At 66.5% G+C, this 12,342-nt stretch overlaps 1 protein-coding gene and 2 pseudogenes across 1 annotated transcript; 2 read left to right on the top strand and 1 right to left on the bottom strand.

The window, feature by feature from the left end:
* Positions 1–194: 194 nt before the first annotated feature.
* On the bottom strand, positions 195–4,600 carry LOC141736905 (uncharacterized; the record flags this gene model as incomplete). Its single annotated transcript, XM_074571554.1, has 6 exons — positions 4,242–4,600; positions 2,757–2,832; positions 2,572–2,649; positions 622–708; positions 447–548; positions 195–342 (listed from the first exon to the last, which is right to left on the bottom strand). Coding segments are annotated over exons 1-6 (850 nt in total), but the record flags the coding sequence as incomplete, so codon positions are not given.
* A 12-nt stretch (positions 4,601–4,612) lies between these two features.
* On the top strand, positions 4,613–7,607 carry LOC141736904 (uncharacterized; annotated as a pseudogene).
* An 851-nt stretch (positions 7,608–8,458) lies between these two features.
* LOC141736903 (uncharacterized) lies at positions 8,459–12,125 on the top strand (annotated as a pseudogene).
* The last annotated feature ends 217 nt before the right edge of the window (positions 12,126–12,342 follow it).

Below are 12,342 nucleotides of genomic sequence, written 5' to 3'. Positions count from 1 at the left end.
GTACCGAACTCATCACCCCCGTGTGTGTGTCCCCCCCCCCCCATCGCCCCCCCCCGGCTGAGGCCGTACCGAACTCATCACCCCCGTGTGTGTGTCCCCCCCATCGCCCCCCCCCGGCTGAGGCCGTACCGAACTCATCACCCCCGTGTGTGTGTCCCCCCCCCCCCATCGCCCCCCCCCGGCTGAGGCCGTACCAAACTCATCACCCCCGTGTGTGTGTCCCCCCCCCCATCGCCCCCCCCCAGCTGAGGCCGTACCAAACTCATCGGCCGAGAAGTGCCGCGTCCAGAAGGTTTTGCCGTTGGTGAGCACCATCTCGTACTCCAGCTCCAGCCCGTCGCCCTGGGGGGGGGGGTCGGGGGGGGGGTCGGGGGGGGTTTTTCCCGGCGTGTGTGGGGGGGGGTGGGGTGGGGGGGTGGATTTTGGGGGGGGGGGGGGTCACTCACCCCGCACTTGCTGAGGGCCACGTACCACCATCGCTCCCGCACCGAGCGGAAGCTGCGGCCGCTGGAGCAGCTCAGGTACCGCACCGAGTCCTCCAGCAGCACCTGGGGGGGGGCGGGGGGGGGCATCAGCACGTGGGGACACCCCCCCCCCCCCGGGACCCCCCCCCGCCGGTACCTGGCAGCCCGACCAGGCGTACTGCGTGGTGAGGTTGATGACCTGGTTGTTCTCGGGGCGGATGACGGACTCCTTGGCCAGGCAGTCCTGGGGGGGGGCACGGGGGGGGACACGGCATGGGGACCCCCCCCCCCCGGCACCCCCCGACACCCCCCCCCCCCGACCGACCTCACCCAACCCGCCCCCCCCCCCCCCCCCGCGGGGCTCCTGCACCCCGAGGGAGACGGAGCCCCCCCCCCAGGCAGCAATGTAACCCCCAGACCCCAAATAACCCCCCCAGGCCCCAATATGACCCCCCCGGCCCCAATTACCCCCCCAGATCCCAAATAACCCCCCCCAGACCCCAGAATACCCCCCCTAGATCCCAATATGACCCCCCCAGACCCCAAATAACCCCCCCCAGGCCCCAATATGACCCCCCCGGGCCCCAATTACCCCCCAGATCCTAAAATAACCCCCCCCCAGACCCCAATATGACCCCCCCGGGCCCCAATTACCCCCCCAGATCCTAAAATAACCCCCCCCAGACCCCAATATGACCCCCCCGGGCCCAAATTACCCCCAGACCCCAAATAACCCCCCCCAGGCCCCAATATGACCCCCCCCGGCCCCAATTACCCCCCCAGACCCCAAATAACCCCCCCCAGGCCCCAATATGACCCCCCCCGGCCCCCAATTACCCCCCAGACCCCAAATAACCCCCCCCAGACCCCAATATGATCCCCCCCGGCCCCAATTACCCCCCCAGATCCCAAAATAACCCACCCCAGACCCCAGAATACCCCCCCCCCAGACCCCAAAATAACCCCCCCCAGACCCCAAATACCCCCCCCAGACCCCAATATGACCCCCCCGGGCCCCAATTACCCCCCCAGATCCCAAAATAACCCCCCCCAGACCCCAGAATACCCCCCTAGATCCCAATTACCCCCCAGACCCCAATATGACCCCCCCAGACCCCAAAATAACCCCCCCTAGATCCCAATTACCCCCCCAGACCCCAAAATAACCCCCCCCAGACCCCAAATAACCCCCCCAGACCCCAATATAATGCCCCCAGCCCCCCCCCGGCCCCTCCTCAGACCCCAATTACCCCCCAGACCCCAATATAACCCCCCAGCGCCCCCCAGACCCTAGTTACCCCCCCCAGACACCCCCAGCCCCTCCTCAGACCCAAATTACCCCCTCGAGACCCCCCAGACCCCAATATAATGCCCCCAGCCCCTTCTCAGACCCCAATTACCCCCCCCCAGACCCCAATAACCCCCAGCCCCCCCCCCCGGCCCCTCCTCAGACCCCAATTACCCCCCCAGACCCCAATATAACCCCCCCAGCGCCCCCCCAGACCCTAGTTACCCCCCCAGACACCCCCAGCCCCTCCTCAGACCCAAATTACCCCCTCGAGACCCCCCCAGACCCCAATATAATGCCCCCAGCCCCTTCTCAGACCCCAATTACCCCCCCCCAGACCCCAATAACCCCCCAGCCCCCCCCCCCCGGGCCCTCCTCAGACCCCAATTACCCCCCCAGACCCCAATATAACCCCCCCAGCGCCCCCCAGACCCTAGTTACCCCCCCCAGACACCCCCAGCCCCTCCTCAGACCCAAATTACCCCCTCGAGACCCCCCCAGACCCCAATATAATGCCCCCAGCCCCTTCTCAGACCCCAATTACCCCCCCCCAGACCCCAATAACCCCCCAGCCCCCCCCCCGGCCCCTCCTCAGACCCCAATTACCCCCCCAGGCCCCAATATAACGCCCCCAGCGCCCCCCAGACCCTAGTTACCCCCTCCCAGACACCCCCAGCCCCTCCTCAGACCCAAATTACCCCCTCGAGACCCCCCCAGACCCCAATATAATGCCCCCAGCCCCTTCTCAGACCCCAGTTACCCCCCCCCAGACCCCAATAACCCCCCCAGCCCCCCCCCCCCGCCCCCCCCCGGCCCCACCTTGTCGCCCCTCCCGTAGACGGCCGGCCATTGCGAGGGGTCGTCGAAGTAGAGCAGGATGTTCTGGCAGCACTTGGCCTGGGGGGTCGGGGGGGGGGGGGTCAGTAGGGCCGCGGGGGGGGGGTTCCTCCGGTGGGGGGGGGGAGTGTGTGTGTGTGTGTGTGTGTGTCCCCCCCCCAACTCACCTCAGGGTATCGGAAGTGGAAGTCGAGGCGCCCCAAGTCGGAGAGGAAACAGAAGCGGGGTGAGGAACACCCAGTCCTGGGGGGGCAGCATGGCGGGGGGGGGGGGGGGTGTCGGGGGGGGGGCCCATCCCCGGACCCCCCGGCCCTGACACCCCCCCCCCCCCCCCCCCGACCGACTGCGGACCCAGGCGTCCGAGAGCCCCAAGACCCCCCCAGATGCCTCCATGGCACCCCAGGGACCCCCCAGACCCCCAGGGACCCCCCCAGATCCCATCCCAGACCCCATGGCACCCCAGGGACACCCCCAGACCCCCAAGACCCCCCCACATCCCCCCATGGCACCCCAGGGACCCCCCCAGACCCCCAGGGACCCCTCCAGGGACCCCACAGACCCCCCCCCCCCAGGGGACCCAGGCGTCCCAGAGCCCCCAGACACCCCAGACCCCCCCATGGCACCCCAGGGAACCCCCCAGACCCCCAGGGACCCCCCCCAGATCCCACCCCAGACCCCCAAGACCCCCCCAGACCACCCCATGGCACCCCAGGGACCCCCCCAGACCCCCAGGGACCCCTCCAGGGATGCTCCCAGACCCCCCCACAGGGGACCCCGGCGTCCGGGAGCCCCCCAGACACCCCAGACCCCCCCATGGCACCCCAGGGGCACCCCCAGACCCCCAGGGACCCCCCCCAGACCCCCCCCATGGCACTCCAAGGACCCCCCCAGACCCCCAGGGACCCCTCCAGGGACCCTCCCAGGGACCCCCCCAGGGCACTCAGGCATCCGGGAGCCCCCCAGACACACCAGCCCCCCCCCATGGCACCCCAGGGACCCCCAGAGCCCCCCAGAGACCCCTTCAGGGACCCCCCAGACCCCCCCCAGACCCCCCCATGGCACCCCAGGGACCCCTCCAGCCCCCCAGGGACCCCCCCCAGACCCCCCCCCCAGGGGACCCAGGCGTCCGGGTGCCCCCCCCCGGCTCCGGCCGTGGCCATGGAGACACCGCGGCCCGGCCTGGGGGGCCCGGGGGGGGGGGCGGTTGGGGGACACGGAGGGAGGGGGGGTGTGCTCGGGGGGGGGACAGCCCCCCACCCTCAGGACCCCCCCCCCTCTCCGGACCCCCCCACCTCCATCCCCGCCGTTGTCGCGGCAACGGCCGGGCTCCGGGTTTCCACGGCAACGGCCGAGCGGGCCCGGGCGGGAGCTGGGAAAGGGGGGGGGGGGGGGTCCCCGGCCCCCCCCGGCCCCACGGGTCCCCCCCCCCCCCCGAACCCCCTCATCCCCCCCCCCCCCCGCAGCCTCCCAGGACCCCCCGAGAAACAGGGGGGCGGTGGAAATGGGGGGGGGCGGTGAAAAAGGGGGGGGGTCGCGGTGCTAGACGGAGCCTGAGCGCAAAGTGGGGGGGGTCCCGGCTCATCCCGGGGGGGTCCCGGTGTATCCCGGGGGGGTCCCGGTGCATCCCGGTCGGGGGGGGGGTCCCCGCTCACCTCCTTGGTGCTGATGCGGCCCCGCACGTACTTGGCGCCGCCGCCCGCGGGCAGCAGCAGCAGCAGCGGCAGCAGCAGCAGCGCCGGGGCCCCCCCCCGGGCCCCCCCCCCGGGCCGGGCACCCCCCCCCGGGCCGCGCCCCCCCCGCGCTCCCCCCCCCCCGGCGCCGCAGCCCCATCGCCCCCGGCCCCGCCGCGCTCCCGGGCGCGGCCCCGCCCACAACGACAGGCCCCGCCCACCGGCGCAGGACAGGCCACGCCCACGCCGATAGGCCCCGCCCACCGGTGCGGCACAGGCCCCGCCCACCGCACCAGGTCCCGCCCATCGGTCCCGCCCACTGCGACGGGGCCCCCGCCCATCTGTGAGCTCTTATGCCCCGCCCACCGGCACAGGCCCCGCCCCCTAGCGCGCGTTCAGGCCCCGCCCATCGGTACCGGCCCCGCCCTCTGGCAGCCAGCACAGCCCAGTATAACCCAGTGTAACCCAGTACAGCCCAGTATAACCCAGTACAGCCCAGTATAACACAGTGTAATCCAGTGTAACCCAGCACAGCCCAGTATAACCCAGTACAGCCCAGTACGGCCCAGTACAGCCCAGTATAACCAGGGCAGTACAACCCAGTATAACCCAGTATAACCCAGTACAGCCCAGTATAACCCAGTGTAACCCAGTACAGCCCAGTACAGCCCAGTATAACACAGTGTAATCCAGTGTAACCCAGCACAGCCCAGTATAACCCAGTACAGCCCAGTACGGCCCAGTACAGCCCAGTATAACCAGGGCAGTACAACCCAGTATAACCCAGTATAACCCAGTACAGCCCAGTATAACCCAGTGTAACCCAGTACAGCCCAGTACAGCCCAGTATAACACAGTGTAATCCAGTGTAACCCAGCACAGCCCAGTATAACCCAGTACAGCCCAGTACAGCCCAGTATAACCAGGGCAGTACAACCCAGTATAACCCAGTATAACCCAGTACAGCCCAGTATAACCCAGTGTAACCCAGTACAGCCCAGTACAGCCCAGTATAACACAGTGTAATCCAGTGTAACCCAGTACAGCCCAGTATAACCCAGTACAGCCCAGTACAGCCCAGTACAGCCCAGTATAACCAGGGCAGTACAACCCAGTATAACCCAGTATAACCCAGTACAGCCCAGTATAACCCAGTGTAATCCAGTGTAACCCAGTACAGCCCAGTATAACACAGTGTAATCCAGTGTAACCCAGTACAGCCCAGTATAACCCAGCATAACCCAGTATAACCAGGGCAGTACAACCCAGTATAACCCAGTACAGCCCAGTACAGCCCAGTATAACCCAGTGTAATCCAGTGTAACCCAGTACGGCCCAGTATAACCCAGCATAACCCAGTATAACCAGGGCAGTACAACCCAGTATAACCCAGTACAGCCCAGTATAACCCAGTGTAATCCAGTGTAACCCAGTACGGCCCAGTATAACCAAGTACAGCCCAGTACAGTCCAGTATAACCCAGTATAACCCAGTACAGCACAGTATAACCCAGAATAACCCAGTGTAACCCAGTACAACCCAGTGTAACCCAGTACAGCCCAGTACAGCCCAGTGTAACCCAGTGTAACCCAGTACAGCCCAGTACAGCCCAGTGTAACACAGTGTAATCCAGTGTAACCCAGTACAGCCCAGTATAACCCAGTACAGCCCAGTACAGCCCAGTACAGCCCAGTATAACCAGGGCAGTACAACCCAGTATAACCCAGTATAACCCAGTACAGCCCAGTATAACCCAGTGTAACCAGTACAGCCCAGTACAGCCCAGTATAACACAGTATAACCCAGTACAGCCCAGTACAGCCCAGTGTAACCCAGCACAGCCCAGTATAACCCAGTACAGCCCAGTACAGCCCAGTATAACCACGGCAGTACAACCCAGTATAACCCAGTAATAACCCAGTACAGCCCAGTATAACCCAGTGTAACCCAGTACAGCCCAGTACAGCCCAGTATAACACAGTGTAATCCAGTGTAACCCAGTACAGCCCAGTATAACCCAGTACAGCCCAGTACAGCCCAGTACAGCCCATATAACCAGGGCAGTACAACCCAGTATAACCCAGTATAACCCAGTACAGCCCAGTATAACCCAGTGTAATCCAGTGTAACCCAGTACAGCCCAGTATAACACAGTGTAATCCAGTGTAACCCAGTACAGCCCAGTATAACCCAGCATAACCCAGTATAACCAGGGCAGTACAACCCAGTATAACCCAGTACAGTCCAGTATAACCCAGTGTAATCCAGTGTAACCCAGTACGGCCCAGTATAACCCAGCATAACCCAGTATAACCAGGGCAGTACAACCCAGTATAACCCAGTACAGCCCAGTATAACCCAGTGTAATCCAGTGTAACCCAGTACGGCCCAGTATAACCAAGTACAGCCCAGTACAGTCCAGTATAACCCAGTATAACCCAGTACAGCACAGTAAAACCCAGAATAACCCAGTGTAACCCAGTACAACCCAGTGTAACCCAGTACAGCCCAGTACAGCCCAGTGTAACCCAGTGTAACCCAGTACAGCCCAGTACATCCCAGTATAACACAGTGTAATCCAGTGTAACCCAGTACAGCCCAGTATAACCCAGCATAACCCAGTATAACCAGGGCAGTACAACCCAGTATAACCCAGTACAGCCCAGTACAGCCCAGTATAACCCAGTGTAATCCAGTGTAACCCAGTACGGCCCAGTATAACCAAGTACAGCCCAGTACAGTCCAGTATAACCCAGTATAACCCAGTACAGCACAGTATAACCCAGAATAACCCAGTGTAACCCAGTACAACCCAGTGTAACCCAGTACAGCCCAGTACATCCCAGTACAACCCAGTGTAACCCAGTACAGCCCAGTACATCCCAGTATAACCCAGTGAACCCAGTACAGCCCAGTATAACCCAATATAGCCCAGTACAGCCCAGTATAACCCAGTATAACCCATATAGGCCAGTCCAGCCCAGTATAACCCAGTATGAACCAACATAGCCCAGTATAACCCAGTAAAGCCCAGTATAACCCAATATAGCCCAGTATAACCCAGTAAAGCCCAGTATAGCCCAGTCCAGCCCAGTATAACCCAGTAAAGCCCAGTATAGCCCAGTCCAGCCCAGTACAACGCCCCCCCCACCCCGGGGGGAACAGACGCAGGTGGGGGAGGGGAAGCGAGAGCAGCAGGTGGCGGGGGGGGGGGCACACACACACACACCCCCCCCACGTCATGAGGGGGCCGCGGTGACGCGAAGCGATACCCGAAACTTCCCTTTTCTGCCCCAAAAGGGGAAAGCGGGCGACGAGGCGGGAGCCGGGACGGGGCCGGGACGGTAGGACCCCGAAACAGGGGGAGGGGGGGCCCCCAAACCCTGCCCGACCCCCCCGGCCTGGACCCCCCCCGGCCTCGAACCCCCCCGACCCCAATCCCCCCTGTCCCCGAATCCCCCCTCCCCAAACCCCCCCGTCCCCAACCCCCCCCTGTCCCAAATCCCTCCCCGTCCCTAAACCCCCCGTCCCTAACCCCCCCATCCCCGAATCCCCCCCGTCCCCAAACCCCCCCTCCCCTAAACCCCCCTGTCCCAAACCCCCCTCCCCAAACCCCCCTGTCCCCAAACCCCCCCATCCCCGAATCCCCCCGTCCCCGAATACCCCCGTCCCCCAAACCCCCCCATCCCTAAACCCCCTGTCCCAACCCCCCCCCTCCCCAATCCCCCGCCCCCCCTGAATCCCCCCGTCCCTAAACCCCCCCGTCCCAAATCCCCCCATCCCCAAACCCCCCCATCCCTGAATCCCCCCCCTCCCCAAACCCCCCCGTCCCAAACCCCCCCGTCCCAAATCCCCCCATCCCCAAACCCCCCCATCCCCAACCCCCCTTGACCCCAATCCCCCCCCCGTCCCTAAACCCCCCGTCCCAAACCACCCCGTCCCCAAATCCCCCCATCCCTAAACCCCCCGTCCCAACCCCCCCTCCCCAAACCCCCCCATCCCTAAACCCCCCGTCCCCAAACCCCCCGTCCCAAATCCCCCCGTCCCTAAACCCCCCCATCCCCAAACTACCCCCATCCCAAACCCCCCCATCCCCAAATCCCCATCCCTGAACCCCCCCGTCCCCAAACCCCCTTGTCCCACCTGTGGGGGGGGTCCCTGTCTGTGTGCCCCCCCCCCCCCCGCCTCCCCGTGCCCCCCAAGTCCCCGGGGACCCCGTTCCCCGCCGGGGGGCAGGATGCGTCCCTGGTGCTGCTGCTGCTGTGGCTACGGGGGGGGGCTGGGGCTACGGCTTCCGCAACTGCATCCAGCTGCCGCGGGACCCCGGGCTCTTCCGCTGCGTCCAGCGCTTCCTGGAGGCGGTGGCCAGCGCGGTGGGCGACTTGCCGCCGGCCACCACCAGCCTCAACCTCTCCCACAACCTCCTCGCCCGCCTGCCCCCCGCCGCCTTCGCCCGCCTGCCCCGGCTGCGGACCTCGACCTGGCCTACAACCGCCTGGCCGGCGTGGCCCCGGGGCTTTCTCCGGCCTGGGGGCGCTAGCCACCCTGGACCTGGCCACAACCGCCTGGCCGCGCTGGCCGAGGGCACCTTCGCCGGGCTGGGCAACCTCTCCTCGCTGCGGCTGGACCACAACCCGGTGGCCAGCCTGGCCCCCGGCGTCCTCCTGCCCCTGGCCAACCTCACCCGGCTATCCCTGCGGTGCGGCCGCTTGCCCGCCCTGGGGCCGGGTGGCCGTGGCCGTCGGGCACTTGCCGCGGCTGCAGCTGCTGGACCTTTGCGGCAACAACCTGTCGGCCTGGGGCCGGGGCCACCGCTGCCCCCCTCGCTGGCCACCCTGCGCCTCTGCAATAACTCGCTGGCGGGGCTAGCAGGCGCACCCCGGGGCTACTGTCGGCCGTGCGGGTCCTGGACCTCTCCTACAACAACATCTCGGAGCCGGCGGCCTTTTCCCAGCTCCGCCTGCGCAACCTCAGCCGGCTGCTGGTGGCCGGCAACCCCCTGGACGCCCTGCGGCTACTGGAGGCCTCGGACTTGCGGCCGCGCAGCCTGGACGTCTCGGGGCTGCGGCTGGAGCTGGCCCAAGTGGGCCAGTTCTGCCGGCTTCTGGGGGCCACCCCGCCTGCGGCGTCTCCGGCTGCGCCGCAACGGCCTCCGCGAGCTGCCGGAGGGCTCGCTGGCCGCTTGCCCGCCGGCGGCCACCCTGGATCTTTCCGGCAACCGCCTGTGGCGCTTGGGTTGCCTGGGGGGGCTGCTGGGGCCGGGGCAGCGGGGAGCTGCGGGAGGTGGGTGGTGGAGCACAACCTGCTGCAGCGGCCGCCCTTCTGCCCCCAGCCCCAGGCGCTGCCGCGCTCCTCAACGTCTCGCTGCGGTTCAACCGCATCCTGACGGTGGGGCCGGGGGCCTTCGCCGAGGCGCCGGCGCTGCGGCTGCTGCGCCTGGACCTCAACGGCTTGGCGCGTTGGACCGAAGGGGGCTGCGGGGGCTGCGGGGGCTGCGGGAGCTGCGGCTGGACAACAACCGGCTGGCCGACCTCCTGCCCGGCTCCTTCGCCCACCTGGGCCGGCTCCTCACCCTCAACCTGCGCAACAACCGCGTCTCCGTCCTCTTCCCCGGCACCTTCGCCGGGCTCGGCCGCCTCCAGACCTTGGACCTGGGGGGGAACAACCTGCGGCACCTGGCGGCCGAGGCGCTGAGGGAGCTGGGGGCCCTGAGGCGGCTCTACTGGACCGCAACCGGCTGCAGGAGGTGAGGCGCCGGGACCTTCCTCCCCGTCCAAGCCTCCCTGGAGGTGCTGGACCTCCGCGCCAACGCCTGCGGTACATCAGCCACCGCCTGCGCCAGCAGCCCCCCTTCCGCCACCTGGGGGCGCTCTACGACCTCAAGCTCCAGGCCCAACGGCCCTACGGGCTGCGGATCATCCCCCAGCGCTTCTTCCAAGGCCTCGCCTCCCTCCGAGCCCTTTTCCTGGCCCAGAACTCGCTGCTGGCCATCTCCGCCGACGCCTTCGACGACCTGGGCCAGCTGCGTTACCTGACGCTGGCCGACAGCAGCGGCGGCATGGGCGACCTCCCGCCGGCGTCTTCAAGAACCTGAGCCTCCTGCGCAGCCTGGACCTGGAGAACATGGGGCTGCGCCGCCTGGCCCCGCAGGTTTTCGGCAACCTGAGCCGGCTGGAGCGGCTCCAGCTGGCCAAGAACGGCTGCGCGGCCTGGACCGGCGGCTGGAGGGGTGGCTGCCGGCCCTGCGCTACCTGGACCTGCGGGAAATGTCCCTTGAGCTGCTCCTGCGCCAACGCCTGGCTGCCGGCCTGGCTGGAGCGCAGCCGCGTGCAGGTCGTCTACCTCTACAACTACACCTGCGGGGACGGCGGGGCGGACGGCACGCTGGGCGGCGGCGGCGGCGGCGGTGGCGGTGGCGGTTATGGAGGCGGCGGTGGTGGTGCGGATGGTGCTGGTGACGGTGGTGACGGCGGTTGTGGTGGTGACGGTGATTGTTACGGGCATTACGGCGGTGATGGGGGTGGTTACGGTGGTTATGGAGGCGATGGTGGTGATGACGATGGTGGTTATGGAGGTGATGGTGGTGATGACGATGGTGGTTTATGGAGGTGATGGTGGTGATGACGATGGTGGTTATGGTGTTGGTGGTGGTTACGGTGGTTATGGAGGCGATGGTGGTGATGATGATGTGGTTATGGAGGTGGTGGTGGTTACGGTGGTTATGGAGGCGGTGGTGATGATGATGATGGTGGTTATGGTGGTGGTGGTGGTTACGGTGGTTATGGAGGCGGTGGTGATGATGACGATGGTGGTTATGGAGGTGGTGGTGATGATGACGGTGGTTACGGTAACGGTGGTGGTGACGGTGGTTATGGAGCTGGCGGCGGTGGTGGTTACGGTGGTTACGGAGGTGCTGGCGGTGACGGCGACGGTGGTTACGGCGCTGGTGGTGGTTACGGCGGCTCTGGTGGTGGTGGCGGCGGCGGCGGCGGCCCCCCCGTCTACCTGCACAGCTTCGACACCCGCGTCTGCTTCCTGACGTGGGTCTCTACCTCTTCGCCGCCACGGCGCCGGCGGTGCTGCTGCTGCTGGCGCTGCCGCTGCTCTACCACCGGGCCTACTGGCGGCTGCGGTACCACCTCTACCTGCTGCGGGCCTGGGCCAACGGCCGCTGGCGGCCGGAGCATCGCCGCTACGCCTACGGACAGCTTCGTCTCCTACAACTCCGGCCGACGAGGGCTGGGTGCTGGGGGAGCTGGTGCCCGAGCTGGAGCGCTGCTCCCTGCGGCTCTGCCTCCACCATCGCGACTTCAGCCCCGGCCGAGCCATCGTGGACAACATCGTGGACGCCATCTACAACAGCCGCAAGACGGTGTGCGTGGTGAGCCGCGGCTACCTGCGCAGCGAGTGGTGCTCGCTGGAGATCCAGGCTGGCCAGCTACCGCCTCTTCGACGAGCTGCGCGACGTCCTGGTCCTGGTGTTCCTGGAGGCCATTCCCGACGCCGAGCTGGCCGTGTACCACCGCATGCGCCGGGGTGCTGCTCAAACGCACCTACCTGCGCTGGCCGCAGCAGCCCCAGGCGCGGCGGCTCTTCTGGGCCAAGCTCGCCCGCGCCCTGCGGAGCGGCTACGAGGAGGGCGAGGAGCAGGAGGGGGGGGAGAGGGGGGCGAGGAGGAGGAGGGGAGAAGGCCGCGGGGAGCCCTAAGGGCGACGGTGTCACCGGACGCCCAGTGACACTTCCCAGGGCCCTGGAAAGGGGAAATGGTTTGATTTTTTGCCCCAAAACCGCCAGTTGTCCTCTGAAAGAAGCGGCTACAAGGAGGAGGAGGAGGAGGAGGAGGAGGAAGGCTGGGGGGAGCCCTAAGGGCGACGGTGTCACCGGGACGCCCGGTGACGCTTCCCAGGGCCCTGGAAAGGGGAAACAATTTGATTTTTTGCCCCAAAACCGCCGGTTGCCCTCTGAAAGAAGCGGCTACGAGGAGGAGGAGGAGGAGGAGGAGAGGGGAGGGAGGAGGAGGTGGAGAGGAAGGGCTGCGGGGAGCCCTAAGGGCAACGGTGTCACCGGGACGCCCGGTGACACT

The sequence above is a fragment of the Larus michahellis genome, unplaced genomic scaffold (assembly GCF_964199755.1).
Source record: "Larus michahellis unplaced genomic scaffold, bLarMic1.1 SCAFFOLD_491, whole genome shotgun sequence".
In the NCBI taxonomy this organism is placed as follows: Eukaryota; Metazoa; Chordata; class Aves; order Charadriiformes; family Laridae; genus Larus; species Larus michahellis.
The sequence above is the reverse complement of the archived record's forward strand: the minus strand, read 5'-3'. Positions and strand labels throughout refer to the sequence as shown.